At 41.5% G+C, this 22555-nt stretch overlaps 2 protein-coding genes across 2 annotated transcripts in view; one reads left to right on the top strand and one right to left on the bottom strand.

The window, feature by feature from the left end:
* Nucleotides 1-22555, bottom strand: part of ctnna1 (catenin (cadherin-associated protein), alpha 1) — a 133242-nt gene that overhangs the window by 63105 nt on the left and 47582 nt on the right. The window contains exons 7-8 of the mRNA XM_080416484.1: nt 2386-2466; nt 1733-1885 (exon numbers count right to left, since the gene is read on the bottom strand). Of these exons, the coding sequence (XP_080272610.1) occupies nt 1733-1885; nt 2386-2466 (234 nt within the window). The remainder of the gene's footprint in view (nt 1-1732; nt 1886-2385; nt 2467-22555) is intronic.
* Nucleotides 6177-10404, top strand: lrrtm2 (leucine rich repeat transmembrane neuronal 2). The gene is made up of 2 exons (XM_080415826.1): nt 6177-6446; nt 7205-10404. Exons 1-2 carry the CDS (start codon nt 6443-6445, stop codon nt 8848-8850), a joined length of 1650 nt encoding a protein of 549 aa, XP_080271952.1. The 5' UTR covers nt 6177-6442; the 3' UTR covers nt 8851-10404.

Below are 22555 nucleotides of genomic sequence, written 5' to 3' on the forward strand. Positions count from 1 at the left end.
ACACCTGTCTGACAGATGGCTCACTGACAGATAAGATGTGACACTGCATTACACACACATTGGTTTCATGCAAAGATGAACATGGATATTAACTTCTCTTGCGATGTAAAAAGGGAGGGAGGGGGGGACTATGATCTAACCATCAGCCATGTCCTGCTGGAAGGAAAGCAATGCACACAATGAATAAAAGAAATGCAAATAATTAATACAAACATAACATTCCAAAGTAGTCAGGTGAGATACGGTTATACATTTCTGTTGCTAAAACATTTGTTTGTATTCAATTCGCTTATGAACAACAATTGCCCAGTCCTATCTCAAAGACTCCAATTTACTTGTGATAAGTGGTTTTATAATATACAATTATATATGCAATTATAGTTACAATTTGTTTGGTGTTAACAAACAGCATCCATGTATAATATAATCCATCTTGGGACTTGGAGAGATGCAAGCTGTACATCGTAGCCTCCCTCTGGCCTTGCTAAGTGGTGTCAAAGTTAATCATTGCTCAGAAGAAAAGCGCTACAGGGAGTCCGTTCATGTCATGTTCTAATGCCATTTATGACACCAAGGCCCCCAGGAGAAGGTCTGGGGACCATTCCCCAATGTGGTCCCCTTTTCCTCTGATGTCTCAGTGGTTTCTCACACCGTTCTGTCTCTGCCTCACACACCCACAGCGACACTCCGGGGCCAGTCGCCTGTGGGGAGAGGTCATTTCCAAATGTCAGCCTATGACGCTGCGACGCAGGCACTCAAGGGAGGGATTGAAAGACCACTAATGAGGACAGTTAATGTTTCTGTCAGCTTGTCACTGGTCTGTCACTCTTGCTTCTACGTTCCGCCTCTTACTTTGTGTCCACAGCAGTGGAGATTTAAAAGGCATGGCCATTCCAAAGAGAGTGTCACCTCTATTAAGGAAATGAGCATAGCCAGCGGGGTAATGGAACAATGCAACAGGCTTTGTAAAAGAAGACGTTATCTTTCTTAATATCATTGTTGGAGTTGCATCCCCTACTCCAGTCTGATACAAGATGTCACACTGTTGAGAAATTGAAAACACAGCCCCCCCCCCTCCTCAAGACAGCACTTAACCTTGGGCTGTGATGTTTTGCTCCTTAGTTTGACTGGATTAAGAATTTGATTCAGAGCTGTGACCATCCATACCAATGTAGTGTTTGTCTGCTCTCAATAGCACCACAGCATCTGCTTGCGACCACTTCAACTCACAGCAAGACAGAGTGAGAGAGTGAAACAGATAAGAGACAGGGGAGAGAGATGGAAGGAAGAGAGAAAGATGGAGATGTGTTGCATCTAACTAGACCATAGAAATGCATTCTTCCCCCTTACCCTCAACAAATTAACCCATTAAGACCTGGGACGCATCTGTGTCACTTTTAGATTTCTTTAGGCTATTCAAAAATAGCAGATATACAAGCTCATAGCGCGGTGCCGCGCTATGAACTTGTAGATCTGCTATTTTTGAAAAATCGTGAAAAATATTTTTTGCGATTCTTTTTTCTAAAAACAGTTAGGATTTAGAAAACATTTTTAAGAATCGCCTCAGGTCTTAAAGGGTTAAATAGAAAAATACAACACAGCTCTCCAAACCCTTCAGATGGAAAAGCTGCATCTCAATAGGGCATCTGTTTGAGAAAAGAGCCTGATGGAGGCTGCTATGTGGTATGTATATGTCTATATAGGGCAACGTCAGCGCGTTCAACTGTAGTACCTCAATTAGCTTGTTGGCATGTTCGCGGAACACCTGCGCGTACTCCTTAACTTCCTTCTCGTTGCCATTCTTCGCGGCTTCGATCAGGACCAAGAGAGGAACGTTGGTCTCCAGGAATGAGTCAGAGACATGGTCCATGACTGCTTTACGCAGCTGTGTAGAGAGAAACGAAAAGGCAATGTTGAAATTGTGAGTGTGTGTGTGAGTGTCCTATGGTTACAGGTTTTAGACTACAAGGGACCTGTTCTTTTAGATCTATAATATATACAGGACCCATTCTTTTAGATCTATAATGTATACCGACATCCTCCACAACAAAGCAAAATAATGTTTTGTTTTTATTACATTTTTTTCCTCAGAATGTAAACATACCCTTATAGGTCCATTACACTGTCAAGGGTTAAGCAGACAGTCTCTCAGGTTTCTTGCCTGTGGACTGCTGAATTATATAAGGGCAGGCTATAGTAGCTAGCCACACTCCAGAAAATAATCAAGTCCCCCCGTTTCACCAAGGAAAACAACATATTTCTATATTAATGGCCCAGCACATAAAAATCTATGGGGTCTTATGTCTGCTAGTATTAACCTTTCCGTAGACCGGGGAAGGGAGTGGGGTTGGTTTCGACAGATGGAGAGATAAGAATGAGACAAACCTGTCTGCGAAGGTCCCTGGTTTTCTTTGTCATCCTGTCAATGGCAGTGTTGAGGGCATCACTCCTGTCCTTCCTGCCAGCCTGAAATGGAGATGAGAAAAGGAGTGTTGAGTGGGTGGCGTTCTGTCAACTTACTTTCCCTTAGGATGAAGAGTAACTTCATCACAATGCCATGGGCATAATTAACAGCACAAACTGTAAAGAACAGCAGATATACGAGCTTTGTGTCGTGATGTGTATTTTTGTATGAAATAGGGCTCAACTACATTTACACAGTAACAGCATTTCAAATCAACAGATTTAATCCATATGTATCTCTTAGCAACAGATGTTTTAGTTCCAACCTGTTTGCACTGGATTCCCCACATAACACAGGTACTAACGTTATAATGAGCCTAAATCCCAGCGGTGAGATTAAATTTACACTGAAAAATGAAAACTGTTAAGCTAAAATAAACATGGGACAGAAATATATTTTGCTACTTAAAAGAGCACAATAGCATACAGGACAATAATAGGCTAATAGTAGGGTACTTGGTGCTCTGAACTATGGTGAGGGGTTGGTATTGGAGGAAGATGACACCAATTGCAAATTATTCAAGATCAAGTTGTGTAGTATATCCTGACATTTCCTACTGTGTTCTGTATGGACAGAGTTTAGCCTATATTGAGAATCAAATGCTTTTGTGTTGGCTTGATAATTAATTAATTAGCCAACAAAGTTGATACATGACAGCAAAGTGTCCGGAATCAGTCATTATGATTCAGATGATTATATCTTCCCCCACAATTCCTGCCTCCCATCTGTCTGCTCTCATGTGAAAAAAGGGACTTGCGTCAAACAACGCCCCAGCAACATGGCTCTACATGGCCAACACTATACTACACAATTATGTACCGTAACACTGTTGAATTACTGGCAGATTATGTTGCATATTCCGAAGCATTTACACAGAGAAGGGGCACCCAAGGTCCACACTAGTACTGTTCGACAACTAGAGCAGTTAAATCATAGTCTACCCACCTACCCACCCTCCCCGTGTCAGAGAAACGGTCAAATGTAAATCTTTTAGGAAGGATGGGAAGAGACGCACGAGAGGAAACAATCAAATCAGAGGAAAATGAGATGCGAAGGAAAGGCGAAGGAGGAGAGGGAGGCGGTAATGCCAGTGCCATCAAAACAGGCTGTGAAATACTCCCAATATGGTGCCGACATGGACCAGCTCCCAGCCGCCACCAACCTCTAGCCATTGAAGGACTGGGGAAGTGTGGGGAAGGAAGGGAGGGAGGGGGGGGGTAACACATGGTTAGAGGCCAGAGAGCTCCTTCGGTACTAATCCTCTGAGATTTTTTGCTGGTTGGATGCAGTGCTGTGGGATCACTCTAGTCCACTCAGCTCTCTCTATGCCATTTCATTCATGGTTTGCCTGCAATTCATTTCATTTTCACGCCAAAGGTTCTCTTCAGGTGCTTATTATTATGGTTGGGGCTTCTCTGTAGCATCTTTTATAATACTAGATAGTCTCGATAGTATTGACGATGAAGAGCTCAGCCAAAGATCACGTGATCACAACACAATCCAGATGGTTTAGTTACCGTGTATAGGATTTACAAAAATCTACGTCTCTGCTTTCTGTTGCTTTTTGGCAAAACAAGCTACATTCAACTGGCAATAACAATGGAACGGGGTATCACGGCGGCAAAAACGTTTCTCCGATTCTACTAGACTACTACGTCTTTTAACCCATTAAGACCTGAGGCCGATTCTAAAAATGTTTTCTAAATCCTAACAGTTATTTGAAAATAATGTAAAAAATGTTTTTTCACGATTTAAAAAAAATAGCAGATCTACAAGCTCATAGCGCGGCATGAGCTTGTATATCTGCTATTTTTGAATAGCCAAAGAATTCTAAAATGACAGAGATGCGTTCCAGGTCTTAATGGGTTAAAGCGGTCGGCGGGTGGATCGTTGTGAAGAATAATATTCTATGATTTTTCAAAGGTTAGTGCAAACGATCGGAATCGCTGGCAAGGGGCAGCTTATAAACGATGTTTTAACTCTGGCAGTCAATGAGTTAATTGGACGTCCAATCAGAATTTAGCCGACTGAGCTGTGTTCTCTAAAATGTAGAGAATCAGAAATGTAACATGGGCCAAAACCAGGGAGCATCCATCCAATAGGCCTAATGATTGAGACTCAAGTGGTTCTTTTCTTCTCTTTCTCTCCCTTACACTCTGCAGATAAGTCCTGGTGGGAATTAAGGGCCTAGATGTAGAGGATGGGCGGCAGCATGCCACAGTCAAGTCAACTGGAAAGTCACAGCCAGATGCATGAGCTACATATTCTCACTCCAAGACATGATTACGTAATTACATTTAGGAGGGGAAAAAAACTGGTTTATAGTCTTATTTTTTTAAGATGTTTTTGTTTTGAGTACATTTTGCTCAGATGAACTTGAGGCTTAATTTAACAGAAAAGGCCAACATGTACTTCTGACAACAAATTTGTTCAAAACATGGTGTGCTGTAAATATTTTGCACAGGAAACTTGCTAGGAAGATTACTACAACACACTGTCTAGCAGGCTGTTGACTCTTAAAAGGGAGTGGGCAGCCAACTCTCTATTCCCTCCCAAAGAAATGCAGATAGTTATTCTTGAGTGAAACTCTAAAGAGCACCATGAGTCAACCATCTCTAGATGGAATTTCTACTTTGCATAACTCTGAAAATGACCGTGGTTAAATTAACAAAGAATGTTCACTTTGAAAGATTTCCGTGAGCCAAATGGTTGCTCAAAGCCCACCATGAATTCTTATTACCATTCAACTTTAAAGCAGCTGGTCATATACATCACATGCTTATGCTCAAAAATTAAAAAGCACTGCACTCAGAACTCGTAAATTATGGATGCCTACCAGACTGTTTGCATTTCTATATCATACCTGCTCCTGTTTGAGAGGAAAGGCATTGCAGTGCGCCCTAGCTCAAGCCTGGCTATCAGACCCCCCTCCCCCTCCCCCACACACACACTTAATGTTATGTTGTCCGGGGACTCATGAAAAGACCATTTTGCTTTAATAATTTTACGTTGTTTATGTGGCTTGTCTATGTATGTATACAGCAGACACAGTGGCAGCGGTGAGGCGAGGCTGAGATTTACAGCCATGGTTAATTTCAACAGTGAGCTGCCGCAACACGTTGGAGATATCAATATTCTGATGGTGACGAGCCAGTAGGGAGGTGGAGATGGGGGGGCTGTGGGTGGGTAGAGGCACACAAGCACTGTGTACAAGGCAGAGAGCAAGTGAGTGTGTGTGAGAGCGAGGGAGGGAAAGGGAAAAGGGAGAGTGAGAGAGCGGGAGAGAGAGAGAGAGAAACTGTGCTTATGATCGACGCCAGGCTGCCACCACTCTGTAGCAGAGAGTGGCTGCAACAAAGAGCACAGAATAACATCAGCGGCTCTCCGCTCTGCTATTTTCTCTTCCCCCTGCGTCTCCGGTAGCAGACGAGGGCTCCGTGCACTGCGCTGCAGAGGCTATGCTGAGGCTGATCTGGCGACGCGAGCGAGCGAGCGAGCAGGGTCTCTCTGGCTGCCATCAACAAGTTAGGGTTTAAAGACCCCCAGCCATGAAGGGGGGAAGCTTGATCTTCAATTAACCAATTGAGCTGACGACATTGCAGTGGAAAGGAAACGGAGGGAGTGAAAAGGAAGGAGGGGAGGGGGGGTCTCGACGCCGAGGTCGTTTGGGATGCAACTGATCAACTTCGAAAATTAAGGATTCCTGGGAGGAAGGGAAAAAAAGATGCATCCTTTTCTTTAATCTCGGATTAAAGAGGACAAAAAGGGGGACAGAAAGGAATAAACAACATCTTGGGACATGGAATTTAGGATTTCATTTCAGTTGGGAGGGCTCAGTATTGCTTCATTTCAGAAGAGCCTGATTCCTTTTGTATTTACTCAAAAGGGTTTTTTCCCACTGGATTTTTGTTCCATCTGGCTGCTCCAAGTGTCTGCGGAAAAGGACAGTTGAATGCAGCCTCCGATGTGCACAAAAGAATGGGTAAGTTACCCTCTTTATTTGGCAGGTCTGGACCTGAATAGGGAATAAGAGTGAGAGGGAGGGAGGCTGAAGACTAAAAGGCTATTGAGCCACATCTATTTAGTTCAATTGTCCTTGATTTTACCCTCGCCAACACCCAAGTTAGGAATTTCTGAATTCATAATAGAAAGCGCATTTTCTAACAGACGTGCATAACCTCTAAAGTGATTGATGAATATCTATTATCAAGTGATCAATTCAAATAAACTACGATAAACTCGGAAAAAGGACACGGCAATGAAGGGTTAATGCATGACAAATATGAAAACGGTAGGCAATGACTGGAATGACAGCAACCCGCAGAACGTGTTTGATCAAATACAATGACATGTCATTGAACACAATAAGCTGGTCAAACTCCATCTTTTTAGCATTTAATGAAAACAGGTGCATATTTAAGTCTGACCTTTCAATTATACATGTTCTTACAATAAAATCATTATATATATGTGTGTGTGTGTGTGTGTGTGTGTGTGTGTGTGTGTGTGTGTGGGTGTGTGTGTGTGTGTGTATGACGCACGAGAGAAGTTGTGAATGTGATATAATTCATATAAAAGGTGCGTTTATGAGGGAGGGGGTGAGAGAGACTGAAAGAGACTAAGAGAGAGCAATTGCTCATAAGACGAAAACAAAAAAACATCCTGCCACGCATCAGCAATAAGTGTTCTGCAGAGATTAGCGTTCCCACAGTTCATTTTCTTATCTTTGAACCCACTCAGGTTTCCATTCAAGGTGGCCATTGGTGGGAAGTGCACCAGTGGCACTGTGTCTGTGTGTGATCATCAGCATGCTGCTGATGTGTCTGCTGCCTCCTGCGTCGTGCACAACCTGCCCTCAGAAATGCCGCTGTGAGGACCTGCAGTTCTACTGCGACACCCAGGGGCTCCAGGCACCCCCAGATGGCGTGGACAAGGGGGCCCTGGGGCTGTCCCTGCGCCACAACAGCATCACCGAACTGAGCCCGGACCAATTCTATGGCTTCAGCCAGCTTACCTGGCTCCATCTGGACCACAACCAGATCACCACGGTGCAAGAGGATGCTTTTCAAGGGCTCTACAAGCTGAAGGACCTCAACCTGAGCTCTAATCGCATCACCAAGCTGCCGAACACAACCTTCATCCACCTCATCAATCTACAGATCCTGGACCTGTCCTTCAATCAGATGACGGCGTTGGAACCAGAACTGTTCCACGGGCTAAGGAAGCTCCAGATTCTCCACTTGCGCTCCAATTCACTTCGCACCACCCCCGTTCGGGCTTTTTGGGACTGTCGCAGCCTGGAGTACCTGGGCTTGAGCAACAATCGCCTCCGGAGCCTGGCACGGAATGGCTTTGCTGGGCTCATTAAGCTCAGAGAGCTCCATTTGGAGCACAATCAGCTAACCAAGATCAACTTGGCCCATTTCCCACGCTTGGTCACACTCCAGTTTCTATATCTGCAGTGGAATAAGATCAGCAATCTGACATGTGGCATGGAGTGGACCTGGACCACGCTAGAGAAGCTGGACCTAACGGGGAATGAGATTCGTGTCCTGACGGCTGATGTGTTTGAAACACTGCCAAACATAAAGATTCTGCTGTTGGATAACAACAAGTTGACCAGCCTGGACTCCCAGGTCATGGATATGTGGCGGTCTCTGGGCACCGTGGGGCTTTCTAGCAACCTCTGGGAATGTACCAAACGGATCTGTTCTCTGGCCACTTGGCTGAGCACCTTCAAGGGACGGTGGGAACATTCCATTCTTTGCCACAGTCCTGAATATGCCCAGGGCGAGGAGATACTGGATGCCGTTTACGGATTCCAGCTTTGCCAGAATTTTACCGCGCCACCTGTACAGACAGTTATCACGACCACAGACGCTACGACGACCCCAGAGGTCACCAGCTCCCCGTTTGGAATTATGACCCCAACGCAGGACTATGCAGAGGATTTTGGGAGCTTTACTACGGTCACCACCATCACGACGTCGACGACTCAAACCCCACGTGCTGCTCCGCCAGCGACTACCACCTCACTTGAAGAGGCAGCCGTCACAGATGACTTCTCCGAGACGGACAATACCGTTCTCACTCACAGAGTCATCATGGGAACTATGGCTCTGCTCTTTTCCTTCTTTCTCATCATTTTCGTTGTGTACATCTCACGGAGGTGTTGCCCTCCCACCCTGCGCCGGATACGCCACTGCTCGGCTATTCAGAACCGCAGACAGCTGAGGACCCAGCAGCGGCAGCCTATGGCAGACCTGGCTACACAGGTACCATATAATGAGTATGAGCCCAGCCATGAGGAAGGGGCACTCGTCATCATCAACGGCTATGGGCAGTGCAAGTGTCAGCAACTGCCTTATAAAGAGTGTGAAGTATGAACTCCTATTTATTCCTAGAGCTTATGGTTTGCCATTTGACCATTTCAGATGATACAGGGTTTCTTTTTTTGATTTTTTTCCAGTTTATATAAAAATCATAATTTCTACAAGTGAGCTTCAAGGATATATGAGAGCTGTTGAATGCTGACAGACTGATGGAGGATTTGACAGTTAAGGGACGAAGTAGAGATATTCACAAATTTATTTTTCTATGAATGCAAGGTTGTTCTTATCAGGCAGGGGCAATCATTTTGAATGGGTAAAATTGTAAACTGTGAGATTTGTCTCCACATTGTCACTATATTCTGCAGCACATATTCTGCAGCACAGTAAATATTTATCCAAAATGTCCTCTGCTAAAGGAACATTAGTGGAGAAATTTGATTTAAAAATTAATGTCTTGCTTCCTGTTAAAAAGTAAACAAGCAAGTATCTGATGAAGATTTATAAGATGCACCATAGACACTGTAGCCCAATCACTTTGGACAAATTGGATAATTATATCAAATGTCTTGTTTTAGTTTTGAATTAAGATGTTTTGAGAGTAATATAAACTTGAATATCGCCCACAATCTGAACTACAAGTGAAAATTAAATGTCAATATTGTTTGGTAATCATGTTACAAATAAAGAAAATCCTCTCCTGATGAGAGCAGGGCCCTGAAGTTCTGTTCACTAAACACCCATCATGGCACTCATTTCCCAATTTGATTTAATTAGGCCAAATCTATCACTTTCCATCAAATGAATAACCTAAGCACTGTTCATGTAAGGTTCATGTCCAGTATACCACAATGGCTGGATGTCTTCCTCACCTGAGACTTTAAGATAAATCTTTCAGCAGCTGAGTAAACCACGCACTGGTCACCATGTGTGACACATGTTGACCAGTGCGTGGTTTCCTCAGCTCTGAATTGCCATACACACTGTGACAGTATTTATGACAGCTCAACTTAGTAAGCACTGTTAACTTACTCACAACCTGTCAACATACAACAACCAAGGTAAGAAACATTTGTAAATGTGAAGGCACTGACTAAATGGATAATGAAAAGCTAAAAATCCAGAAAGGAGACAGTTTTGATCTAAAAATAAACCTTTCCCAGGAGCCCAGGCCTGGAGCAGCCTCTTTACTGCATAGACTCTAATCAGGTCTGACAGGCTCAAGATTGAACCAATTAAGGCCAGGCAAAAAGAATCTGATATTCTGTCACCCACACCATTGATCCAGCAAGATTTAGCTTCGCCGGCCGCTCAGAAATAGTTCTAGCAGAAACATCCTCCACAGTCGGCAAGAACATCTACCTTTGTTTCACAATCTCATTCTTGTCAGAGAGGCATCAGGTTGACATATGCCTTTGGTGGAACAGGACAGTCGGACGGATTGGGAGCATCAGCAGTGTAAAGTTAAACTGTGGAGGCTCCCCCAGGGAGCAAATGCAGCTCCGGTGATAAGCAAACAGGGGAGGCTGGGTCAGACACATTTGTATGCAGCAGGGAGAGGATGTGCATTAGCATCAGACTAAAGCCGCCGCTGCAGCTCCGCAGTTCTTTGTGTTCAGTTGGGGCGGTGGGGGCAGGGTGAAAGGGAGAGGAAACGAGGGGAATTGATGGGACGATGGAGAGGGGCAGCCGTGGGGTAATGTCCTGGCTTATCGAAGCCAATGAGCGTCCTTCCGGCCAATTAATGGTATTCCATAAGGCCAAGGCAGGCAGGGAGGGGAGAAAGGAATGACAAATATTGACAGGCAGCACCTTGGGCTTGAAATGCAGTGACTTAAACGTCAAATTGACAAAGTAGCAACAACACTCATTTCACTACTTGCCGGCAGATACTTTAAGGTAATGCAACTGAAAACTATAATAATAATTATAATGATCATAAATAGTCAAGAGGAAAGGTAAAAATCACTGAGTGGAGCATTTGGAATGTGGCACGATTCTGATAAGAGTGTAGAGTTTGCTTACATTTTATGAAACAAGTGAGCACTGCCAAGTCATCTACAAGAAAGGAGACCGCTGGGATCTGCCTGACTACACAAAATTAGGATGCAAGGCATAGAGTGGTGTCTTGGAGGGTGCGTGCTCCAAGTATCTTCTGTAGTATCATCTGTGGTGAACATTTCTCTATGGAATTTCTGAGATATTTCAATTTGACAGCAAACATCTAATGTCTTGTTAATTGTTAATGCATCTCACTACATTTTCCCAAAAATCATAACTTCCACCCTAACCATTCTGAAGAGTACTGGCAAACCTCTGTGGAATGACATCAGACAAGGGTTTAAAAAGGGGGGGTAAATGTAGAGGGCTGGTGTAGCTATTCAAAGTGTAGCAGTTCAGTTGCAGTCGAAGCATTCAACCACACTATGAAAACATGTTTCAGTGTAAATCCAAAGCAGTTGTTCTACATCTTGTTTGAGTTCAAGAACAAAAAAATATGCTATTATCGACCGTGTCCAAGGCCAAGCACTTCCACATCGTCTGCCATTTTCTTTTCCTACAGCTTTGCACAGTTTTTACTATTGCCCTCCCAAACTGTCTTGCATGTTCAACAGTCAAAAACTGATTTGAATTTTTATTAATGTCATTCAGAAAACATTGTGGAGATGCCTCGTTCCTGAAAATGGCAAGAATGGGGATGTATGTGGATTTTCTTTTTTTTCTAAATCGTTCTGTCAATCATTTGACATCTCACTGTTTAAGATAAGGCTTGTACTAAGTGACTGAGAAATCCACACAATTTGTAGAAATATGCATCCCTTTGCACTCTGGCTTTTCGTCCACTGTTTTTTGGTTCCTCTTGTCATACTTTAGCCCTGCTCCCCACCCTGCCTAACAATAAAAAAAGATAAAAGATTGACAAAGAGAGAATCCTTTCTCTTACCCAACTTCTTTGTGCAAAATGAATGCTTTTCTCTTCCCTGTTCCTTTTGTATTGTAATATGTACAATTTCATATCTGTATAGTGGCTAAGATGTGGCAAAATGGAAAAAAAATATCTTTTTCCCCCTTAAAACATATATTTTTTAAATAAAATGGTTACAATATATTGAGTGTTTATTAACTGATGGATGCTCCTGCCTCCGTTTGGTCCTTTAAATAATTGCCAATTATGCTAACGAAGTAATTGTTAATTGGTTACTTGTTGAACCCAACTTTTGGTGAACTTTATCCTGATAAGATATGCATCCATTACCTCATACTTCACATAATGTTGACAATAGGTTTACAGAGTACTGAAGAATTAAGGGGATTATTTGCTTGTTTCACTTCTAATTGTAATGTCAACAGAGAGAATACTAATCATATGGGGCAAGACTATTTAATTATGTGGTACAACCTGTTATCTTGGTTTACCCAACAGTGTTTTTAATTGATAATTAAAGGCTCTACATTCCCTCAGCTTCACCAATACCTAGCCTAAACCAGGGACACTCGTGTCTGCAATTTCACACTATATTCTAAATCCCGCTAAATGTAATTCCAAAAACTGCACAAACCAAATGTTGTGGGGATGCCCATCTAGAGCAAATAATTCATTATTAGTCCAGCTCTGGCACTTTGCTGGCCTTATAAACCAAGATTACATACTGCCTGAATAATTTCAAATGTTGGGACATTTCTGAGAGACATCCAAAGCCCCAAGGGTCCAATGGTGTTGCTGGAACCAAGATGAATACAAAATGATTGACAGTAGTTTAAAATGATTATCTAAACCACTGACTCACGATTGAAACAAAACAGAAATGAGTAGAATTACATTGCAGCTTTGCTGGAGGCTTACATGTCCCCATTTCAGTGCATTTTTCCTGTGAATGAAGACCTTTCAGAATGTGCATATAACACTGCCCCAATTCGAATACAGAGGTTTGAAACATGCTGCTAAGTGCTATGTCCATGCAGCCATTGAAGAGTTCACTAATGTTTCTACCAGCAAAACTGAACTGCTAACATACAATTGGCATTCTGCTCACACACACACCACGTAACAGTTTGCCATTTCTTCCAAATCCACACTAGTCCTAAGAGGACAATATTGTGTAGGCTCTACAACTGCCTTTAACTATCCAAAGGCTATCTACTGTATTAGTCACCCATCTAACCCGGCCCTTAGACTTCGTGTCAAATGTTTCATTTTCATGCCCCTGGCGAAGACCTCCATGTTGAAACGTTATGATTATCAATATATTTAGCTTTCGAACTACGAGTAACTGGTGCATTCCTCTCTTCTATTTGCTTTAACGTTTAATCTAAGTCACTGGCTGAGTCTTAAATAGGACTACACAAAACATTACTGCTGTGGGACTTACAACTAGATAAAGCATTTGTTGAAGGGACATTTATCACTGAACCACATACAGATCAACTAGGCCAACAGTCCCAACAAAAATGGTCAGAAGTGACCTAAAGTAATAGACAACAGATAACAGATGTACTGCCCGTGGGGTTTTATCAAGGAGAGGAGGGAGGGAGGAAAATACTGAAAAAGGGATTGGTGTGAAAGGACAAAGATTTATGGAGTTGCAACCATTTTCCAGACCAATGGCTTCTTGAACTCCTACTCTCCTACCACCAATAAGCCTGGGACATGCTTAGACAGACAATATAGAACAGTGGTTCTCAAACTTTTTCATGCCAAGGACCCCCAAAATTATATGTATTTGGCCACGGAACCCCATCTCAAAATATTTTGTTTCAGGGGCCCCCAGAAGCAAAGATTTCTCTTACAAATGTTGGCTTTGTTAAAAAAATAAAAAATAGCAGATCTACAAGCTATGAGCTTGTACATCTGCTATTTTTGAATAGCCAAAGTATACAATAATGATTAAAGTGGTTAAAATGATAGTGACGCTATATTTAGCAGGGGACCCCCTGGTACCCCGCCAAGGACCCCTGGGGGTCCCCGGGTCCACTTTGAGAACCAATGGCTTAGACAGACAATATAGAACCTGTACATCCAAACTATAATGTTGACAGGATATGGAATTTCTGGGTAGATGCCAATAAATAAATATCTGCCAATGCAGATCATTTACTTGTTTTACCCATTTGTCAACCCCGGTGTCTGTGTGATGATCAAGTGCAGGACAGAAACAGATCAGCAAAAGTGAAACAATACGTCTGCACACTGCAATGTACAGTTGCTCCTAACAGTTATTCTTATTTACGTTAAGAAAAAGGCAAAGCTGCTGAAACATGAATAAATAACTGTTACGTAGGAGCTGTAGTGGGTGGCTTCTGTTTTCATGTTCACGTTTTCTTAAAGACAACCATATCCACATCTAATTTAGAAAAAATAATCCCACGTGGAAATGATGTAAAAAGAAAAAAAAAGGTACCACTTTCTCTGCTGCAATTTCTAATTACAAACCGTGAAATTACTATAGTTATCGTGAAGCCAATTACAAAAACAAAACCTGTCTGACATATCCTGAGGGGTGTCGAGTGTTCATTTAGCTTCCAATATAAATGTAGTTGTAATGTTAACAAAAAGATGAAAGAGTCGTTTCCTTCCCTGTTGTCTTTGATTAAATGGTCTGAGACTCTGGGGTAACGTTAGAGCAGAATCAGTCTTCCCAAGAGCTCACAGAAATCAAGCTGAATAAAAAGAAGTGTCTGTTCCTTTCAGTGGCTGGCCAAAGGTAGTCGTCTTTCATCCTCTGATCAAAGATGCTGACAAATGATACAATGGCTGGGGTTGCACTTACTAGACAATTTGAAAGAATGTGGAAAGATACATTTGGTAGAAGTGGTACCTTTTATTTTTTGGGGGTTTGTACACCATTTTTGCTTTATTAGTCAGAACCAAGAGGCCTGTACATATGAGTGCGAGTCATACTCCAAAGGAAATCTGCAGAACAGTTGTGAATATGTGGTTCAACTGCGTAACAAGGTCTCTGGAGTTTTCTGAAAGCTATCTAAACTGCACTCCGAATTAACATAAGAATTGTTGGTGGAAAAACATTTCTCAGGTTTATTCGTGCTATAAAGCAGAAGCACAAAGACTCATGCTGGATGGCAATTCCCTGCCCATTGCACTGCATAATGTGCATTCAGTGGTTTAGAAATTCCATTTACCCAGTTTACACGTTTGGATGGTTAATGACAGAGTTCAATTTGAACCCAGTCTATTGATGACCATAACAAATACCGTTGGAGAAAGACCACATTTGTTTAAACGTGAATTTGTGTTTGCAGAGTAACTGTATGTGATAAATATCTGACACAGGCTAGTCGTACATACATTATGTACGAATTTGCAAGTACCGTAAATATTGTATAAGAATATACAGTAAGGAATGTGTTTATTTAGTTCTAATTAAGTGTGCAGAGGAAAACTACACTAGTAGAAACGCATTACATTGAATGGTACCTACAGCATATCTCTTATACTGCCCACAAGGAAACAGCGTTGAGGTACATTCAGAATAATCTTCATTAGCCATCTTGAGTTCGTCTGACAAAGCAATTCATTATCCTACTGCTTTAGCTGAAACTACCTATAAATGTGCTTCCTTATTTCTTCTGGCAGATTCACTTCCATGATGCATTATACTGAACGGCTGAATCAATGAGCTATCAGGAATTCTCACAAAGAGACTGCTAATTTAGTCCATTAGGAGACGACAAGTTTGCGGCACTGTGATGCCATTAAAATATCTAAATTCTATAATATAATTAAAACTTGCAAATCCTCACAAAGCAATTAAATCTCAGAGAGCAATACTATTAATGGTGTGTACATTGCTAAGACTACTACTTTGTACAGTTCTCAACTAAAGCAAGAGGTTATTTGAGGATTCAATTACAGTGGAGGTGGTCATAAAACTGGAGGACTGCTGTATAAGCTAAACAGCATGTTGCGAAATTATCAAGGAAGGCCGGCTCCACTCTGCTGCCAACCAACAATGCAAGGCGGTCTTAATTCTCACCTACATTACAAACTGGATGCGATCCAGAGGAAGAGATGCAGAACCCATAATTTACTGTAGGAAAATTGAGCCGAAAGATCCCAACACACATATCAAAGTTGGGAGGAAACCCGATTAAAAACCTCTAACCTTTAGATAGACGAGTTTCCCGAGAAGTAAGATCTATCTGAAGGCAATTTATGTGGAGCTGTCTGCAGTAATAAGGCAGAGGCGCACAGAGTACATAATAAATCTGAGCGCACACCACTGCCCACCTGTAAGGACCAGGCCCATTTGAATTGCTCTGATCAGGCCAATGGGAAGCAAGCCTTAGCAATAAACCTGCAGTCTGTACCCTCAAACAGAGGATAATGAACTGATGAGGTCCCTGGTACTGACTCGAGGTCCCTGGAAACCTGAAGGGTTCAAGGACTCAGAGACCCAAGTAAGCCTTAGGTATTCATTATGAGGCCACCAATAAATCTAGAAAATGTTTACTAGGAACGACATATTCATCTGGGATCTCATCAAATACCTCCCACTTGTATTTACTACCCAAAACATTCAAATGAACGTCTCATCTGTTATACTGGAGAATCCAAAAGCATAGAAACGTAGGCTGTGCCAACCAGATGTTCTTCAGTCATGGGCAAAAGCATAGAAACTTGGGATGTGCCAACCAGAAGTTCTTTATTCATGATCGATAATCAATATCAACTGGGATTAGTGAGGATCAATTGTCTTGGCATGGCAGACTAGAAAACCAAACCATGTTAAAAGGATTTTTGAAAAGAATACCGTCTTGAAATGTCAATTAAACTTGTTCATACAGTTTCAACGTTTCATTATGCACTTAAAACACTAGTCCTACAATGTATCACCACAGGTTTCTGTCCAAATGTATGTAATTGACACATTCAGTGTACTCTTGAGGCGAATACAGTAGGATACAGGAATTGATTCTTATTGTATAATCATCATGATAACCTGCAATACTATGAGTGAGATTTGGTTAGCAATGACAGACAATAGAAAAGTTTTGAAAAGTATTGGGTGAATCTTGTTGCTATTAACCGACAATGAAGTTATAAAAACAATAATACACTCCAGGTCTTGTCATATCGTAATTATAACATTAAGGCAGGCACTCCCCTTCGTGTTGCATCAATGACGTCACCACAGCCATGTATAATAATCATCATGATATACCAGGGCCTCTTGTGTAAGAATGTGACCTCTTGTGTACAAGAATGTATTTTCTGTATTCCTCTCAATATTGAGTCAATGAGGTGAAATACTTGCAATTCCTGTTCCTCATATGAATCACAGCACAAGTGACAATAATGTCGATGTGAGTAGGGGTATTCAAGCATGGAAAGCACTCTGATGTGCTGACTTCCAGAGGCGTATCATAGTTAAATCCAGAAACGGTAAAATAGTACATTTAAAAGAAAATGGGAAAAAAATTTACTAAAAAGAAAAAAAGAACAAGTCAGGTAGCAGAATTTATACACTGCAAGAAACAAGAGTGAATGGGAAAATATAAATTAGAATGTGTATATGGGACCAGTAAGTAATACTTATATTTTTCTTTTTTTCCCTCCTTTCAATATCCAACTTTAATAAAACATTTCCTTTCAAGTGTGTTAATCATCATAAACTAGAAGTTAGTGCGAGGGCTACGCTGCCCTCACACCTATGTCGCACTGCCGATCCATCAGACTGATGGGGTTCTCTGTATCCGTCAGTCCTTGCCCCAGGCCTCTATCTATCAGTCCTTGTCACTTTTATACCCATACTGTATATGGAGATCCCTATATGTCATCAGTATATGCTCATATATGTGCCCATGTTTGGAGCTGACTGATTTGTTTGCGCTTGATCAACTACAAAACACATCTACAGTACAAACAAGATTAATTAAACCATCTTGGTTTTAAATTACCAAAATTGAAAACTGGGGGAAAGACGTAAATAAAACATGTTGACACTAGAATCCCAGGGCACTCAATATTAAAGTATTCCTTAACTTCTACGAATGTGTATGTAATGAAAAGTGAAACGCCGTTCCAATAAGAGACCTCGCTTGCTTTTAAGAAATTGAATTCAGAATTCATTTTCTTAAAATGTAAACAAACTCTCAAGGCACACTTGAGCTCGGTCCAAGAAGTCTGCATTGTTTATATGTCCAGCTGAGTATCACAACAGCTTATTACAAGTTTCATAAATTCAGATGGCTATTTTTGCAAAACACATCCCAGGCCTGTACAAGGATGCCAGTGAGGAATCCTGATGTGTGGATGTCTCCAAAAGACTGACAACAGAAGCCAAGGACTTGTCCATCAGGTATTTACTCCTTGTCCATCAGGCATTTACTTCTTGTCCATCAGGTATTTACTCTTTGTCCATCAGGTATTTACTTCTTGTCCATCAGGTATTTACTCTTTGTCCATCAGGTATTTACTTCTTGTCCATCAGGTATTTACTCCCCCTGAGTGGGGAGGCGAGAGTGCCAAGTTTGACAGGTGGCATCCATCTTCCACTGAGCCATTTGTTGCAAGCGTCAACTCAGCACCAGAGGCAATACCTCGCCATCGCTAACCCCTGAGCACTTAATAATGTTAATATCTGTCATAATAACGGCAAGGCAGCCATTTCTAGAACATCAGCCTCTGCAATTTTCCAAAAGAATAATGCTGCCACCTTAACTTATTCTATTTTATGTGATGAAAAGGGAAACTCATAACAAATAGGCCTACACATCAAAGCCACAGTTAATTTGTATCTTAACACTAAAGTCAAATCAACAACTAATAACTTAACCCTGGTGGCTACTTAAACAAGTTCCCTGAAACCCAATGAAGAAAACAAAGCTTATTAGATATTATGATACATCAGAGGTGTGTGGGTCTATTGACCCCTGGCCTGGCTTTATACTGTGGTATAATTATCCACAATTGTACATCCCTGCAGGCTTAGTGGCGCTCTCTCTATACATATATATCTCAAAAGGACATTAACAATACATGCAATTACTCACGCCAGTCTCAGATAAATCAATGGCAGCACTATGCATGATGGTGCGCTTTATAGTAGGGTTCCAGTTGGTCTTTTAATTCATAAAATTAATCTGTGGACATTCTTCTGAAACCTATTCTGTATCATACCCATTGACCTATGCTGTATCATACCCATTGACCTATTCTGTATCATACCCATTGACCTATTCTGTATCATACCCATTGACAACTTGAACGCTGCCATATGAAAGTAAACGCAGAGGCCGCTCGTTGGTAAACAAACCTCTCTCATTTTTCTTCTTTGCAAGGCAAACAAAAAGATTACCGCTATAGCTCACCACATACTGTCACTCCTCTAGCAACTAGGGCTGCAACAATCGATCATTTTAGCCGTCTTTAGCTTTTATTATATCGCTAACTTTTTTGGAAAACTCGAGAAGCAAGTGTTTCTAATAATTTGTTTAATATCTTATAAATCAACGAATCGACACGAAAGAAATCATTTACTTTTTATAATCAACACAATTGATTAGTGTGATGAACCACTTCAGCTCTATCCAATACTTAATAGTACAACAGTTTGGCACAAAAGTATTAAAGTCAATTATCATATTTTTTATAGTTTACAATTCAGATCTCTCGATGGATAGCTTATCACTCCACCTTTGAGTTTAGCCATTCAGAAAGAGAAGAATGACTTGGTGGTCCTACGTGGTCAGACAATGCATCATATTAACTAGTTCTGAAGATCCCTGCTGAAGCCTCCACAGTAGGCAATATTTCCTGTCATTCACACAGCAGCACAATGCAGTTAAAACTAAAGTGCTACAAAATTGCACAATTGGTCTATATTACATTACTTGAATCATATTGTAGACAACGGAAAAAATCTGTATTTACTCACAAAAGAGCAGGAACTTGCATTTTAATGAGTCTAAGTTATGCAAGTCATAAAATATATGTCAGCAGATAAATCACAGCAGTTCACAAATCTTATTTTACCACATCCAGGCCCGTTTCCCTTCCATTTTAGCTGATAAACGTTTTGTTGAAGAGTTAATTTACTTGAGGAAAAGGGGTTCAGAAACGATTAATCTTGGCCTAACCTTGTTTATTTGTGAGGAAACAATTTAGTTCTTCTCCAGAATTTTTATTAAATACAATTACAGGTCCTTGTAGGAGCAGCATTATGTAAATTTTGCCAATCATGTTTCCAAATAGTGTGGAGTCAAAAATCATACTGCTATTATTAGTGGAGCAGAACAGCACTCATGATTTGATTCTTGGTATTATTCTATGATTACCATTGAAAATTCAATATACCAAATGTTGGCGGTGTGACACTGTAGTGGCCGGGCCGTCTAGAAGAGAATCAGTGTGTCTTTCTCTTATCCGCAGCTAATCTCGCAAACCACTGCACCGATTTGCAGCAGGTTTTTTTGTGCACAGTACCAGTAGGCCAAGAAATATTTTGGAATATTTAACATTTTAAAATGTTAATTTTATACTGGAAGATGATGTCCTCCGTAGACCTGCGGTCAGACAGATAAAGACATTTGTGCTTTTCCGGTTCTCGTAAACCGCTGGTCCGATCGAATTCACACTGCACACACCCCGGTCTTATGTGACGTACACGCCGAGTTTGAGGGTGTTGAGGTTGGACAAGTTATGCCCGGAACACACAACTAAAAGATAGATAACTACTTTATACTTTTCTTTCCCATTTAATTTAATTTCATGTGCATTGACCATGATTGAATATTTGATGATCTGACTGAGGAGTCCAGCCTTAAATAATGTGAGCCTTATCAGACAGAGGTGTTGGAAGTGTCCTCAAAACTGAAATGGGATCATGGGTTTCGTTAAGTTTCTTTGAGAACATCAGATATAGTCTGCCCAGTGGCTCCCAGGTATCAGGCACGTCCCTCACCATCTTCTAAGCAACTGCTTCATTGCTCCTCTGAGTCTTATCTTAAAGCTAACCTAGGTCTAAAGGCGGTTACACACCGGCGAATATGCGAATATACGCAAAATTCGGACTCGTTCCGAATAATTAAAAGACGCTTTTTTCGCTCCGCGAAACTGGTGTGGAAGTTTGCAATGACTTCATAAGGTTTTAAAAAAATACGTATTATTCGCATGAAAAAAAATCGCCCCGGTGTGTAAGGACCTTTACTATAAAAAAAAATGTGTCTGATTATTTCTCATTTTTCATAACAGGCAAATTAATTCTATTCAGGGCTGATTAAATACCTTTACTTTAATATTCCAATTATTACTGCTCTCAAAAGACGTAATTGTAAAGTATATGATAATGTTATACCATCCCTGTGACTAAAGCAGGACTGAAATGCTTCAGAAAAAGACCGTATACTGCAACAAACGCTTTTGTGTTTGCTGTGTAGAGTCTGTGCTGAACATACGGCACACTGGTTCTTATCAGGAACTGTCCATGAGGGAGGAATTCACGCATTATTTTGGCTGTACATATAAAGGACATTTACTTATGGAATTCTATTGGTTTAATATAATTATCATAATGAAACGATCCATTTGCCCCATTTCAATTTAATTCCCACCTTTTTAAATAGGTAGCTATAAATATGCGTCACAATATTTTCTTGTTGCCAAGGTCAGGGAAAACTGCACATCTGCCGAGGACAAAGACACAAGCGAGCGTGTGTGTGTGTGTGCGTGTGTGTGTGTTTCGTGAACCATGCATAGATGTCGCCTGCCTCCCCATGAGGTCTCCTCACTAACGCATTCATCACAGATCAATTCACAGAGTCCATCTCACCTTGGAACCAAAGTAATCCTCTGGCTAAAACCAAGCACATTGTTGTTTAACCCATTAATACCTGGAACGCATCTGTGTCACTTTTAGATTTCTTTAGGCTATTCAAAAATAGCAGATATACAAGCTCATAGCGCGGCACCGAGTGCCGCGCTACGAGCTTGTAGATCTGCTATTTTTGAAAAATCGTGAATTTTTTTTTTTTACATTTTTTTCCGAAAAACTGTTAGGATTTAGAAAATGTTTAGAAGCGGCCTCAGGTCTTAATGGGTTAAAATGTAAGAACCAGCTGCCCACCACCACGGAGGCTAGGGGTTTGAATCCACGAGGTGCATCGGGCTTTGTCGAGTGTCGAACGTGTTTGAGGGAGGGAAGCCAGGCGGGGAGGGTGACATTTGTCACTGCACATAATCCTACGGGCTGGGGCGGCACCTGTCAGCAGGGAGTGTTTGGCGGGAGGAGTAGGACGGAGGCTCTACGTCCTCCCGGTGGGGGCTCCTCACTAGCAAGTGAGTCAGTAGGACACAACAAATGTGTGTGGAGGAATTCAACAGAAACAAAAAAAAAGCCAAGATCCTGCCATGACTGCCTTAGATAAGGTTTCCATTATTCATGTGATATGAAAGTATTTGTGAAAGTTAAAGTCTGACAAAAATGTCAAAGCAACAGCCTTGGTTCTTATCCGACTGCATACTGACATGCACCTTAAGCTGGCTGAAACTGACTAAATGCTTCTGAAATGTGCCATCTAATGGAGATTGGTTATTGTACAGAAAACGTACATGCATGCAGCGATTCATCCTAGGTGGAATGACCGCAGTACATTTGCGTAACATCACAGATCAAGGGCTGGACAAAGTCCTCTCTCATTTCACTTAAAAAAAAAAAAAAGCTTAACGCCCGTACTAGACCAAAACACAAGGATAGTCCCCTTGGTCCCCCTAGAAGAAGGCCAGTGGCCGTCATTCCTTCAATAT

Source organism: Gymnoscopelus braueri, assembly GCF_963280865.1.
Source record: "Gymnoscopelus braueri genome assembly, chromosome: 20".
NCBI classification, from domain to species: Eukaryota; Metazoa; Chordata; class Actinopteri; order Myctophiformes; family Myctophidae; genus Gymnoscopelus; species Gymnoscopelus braueri.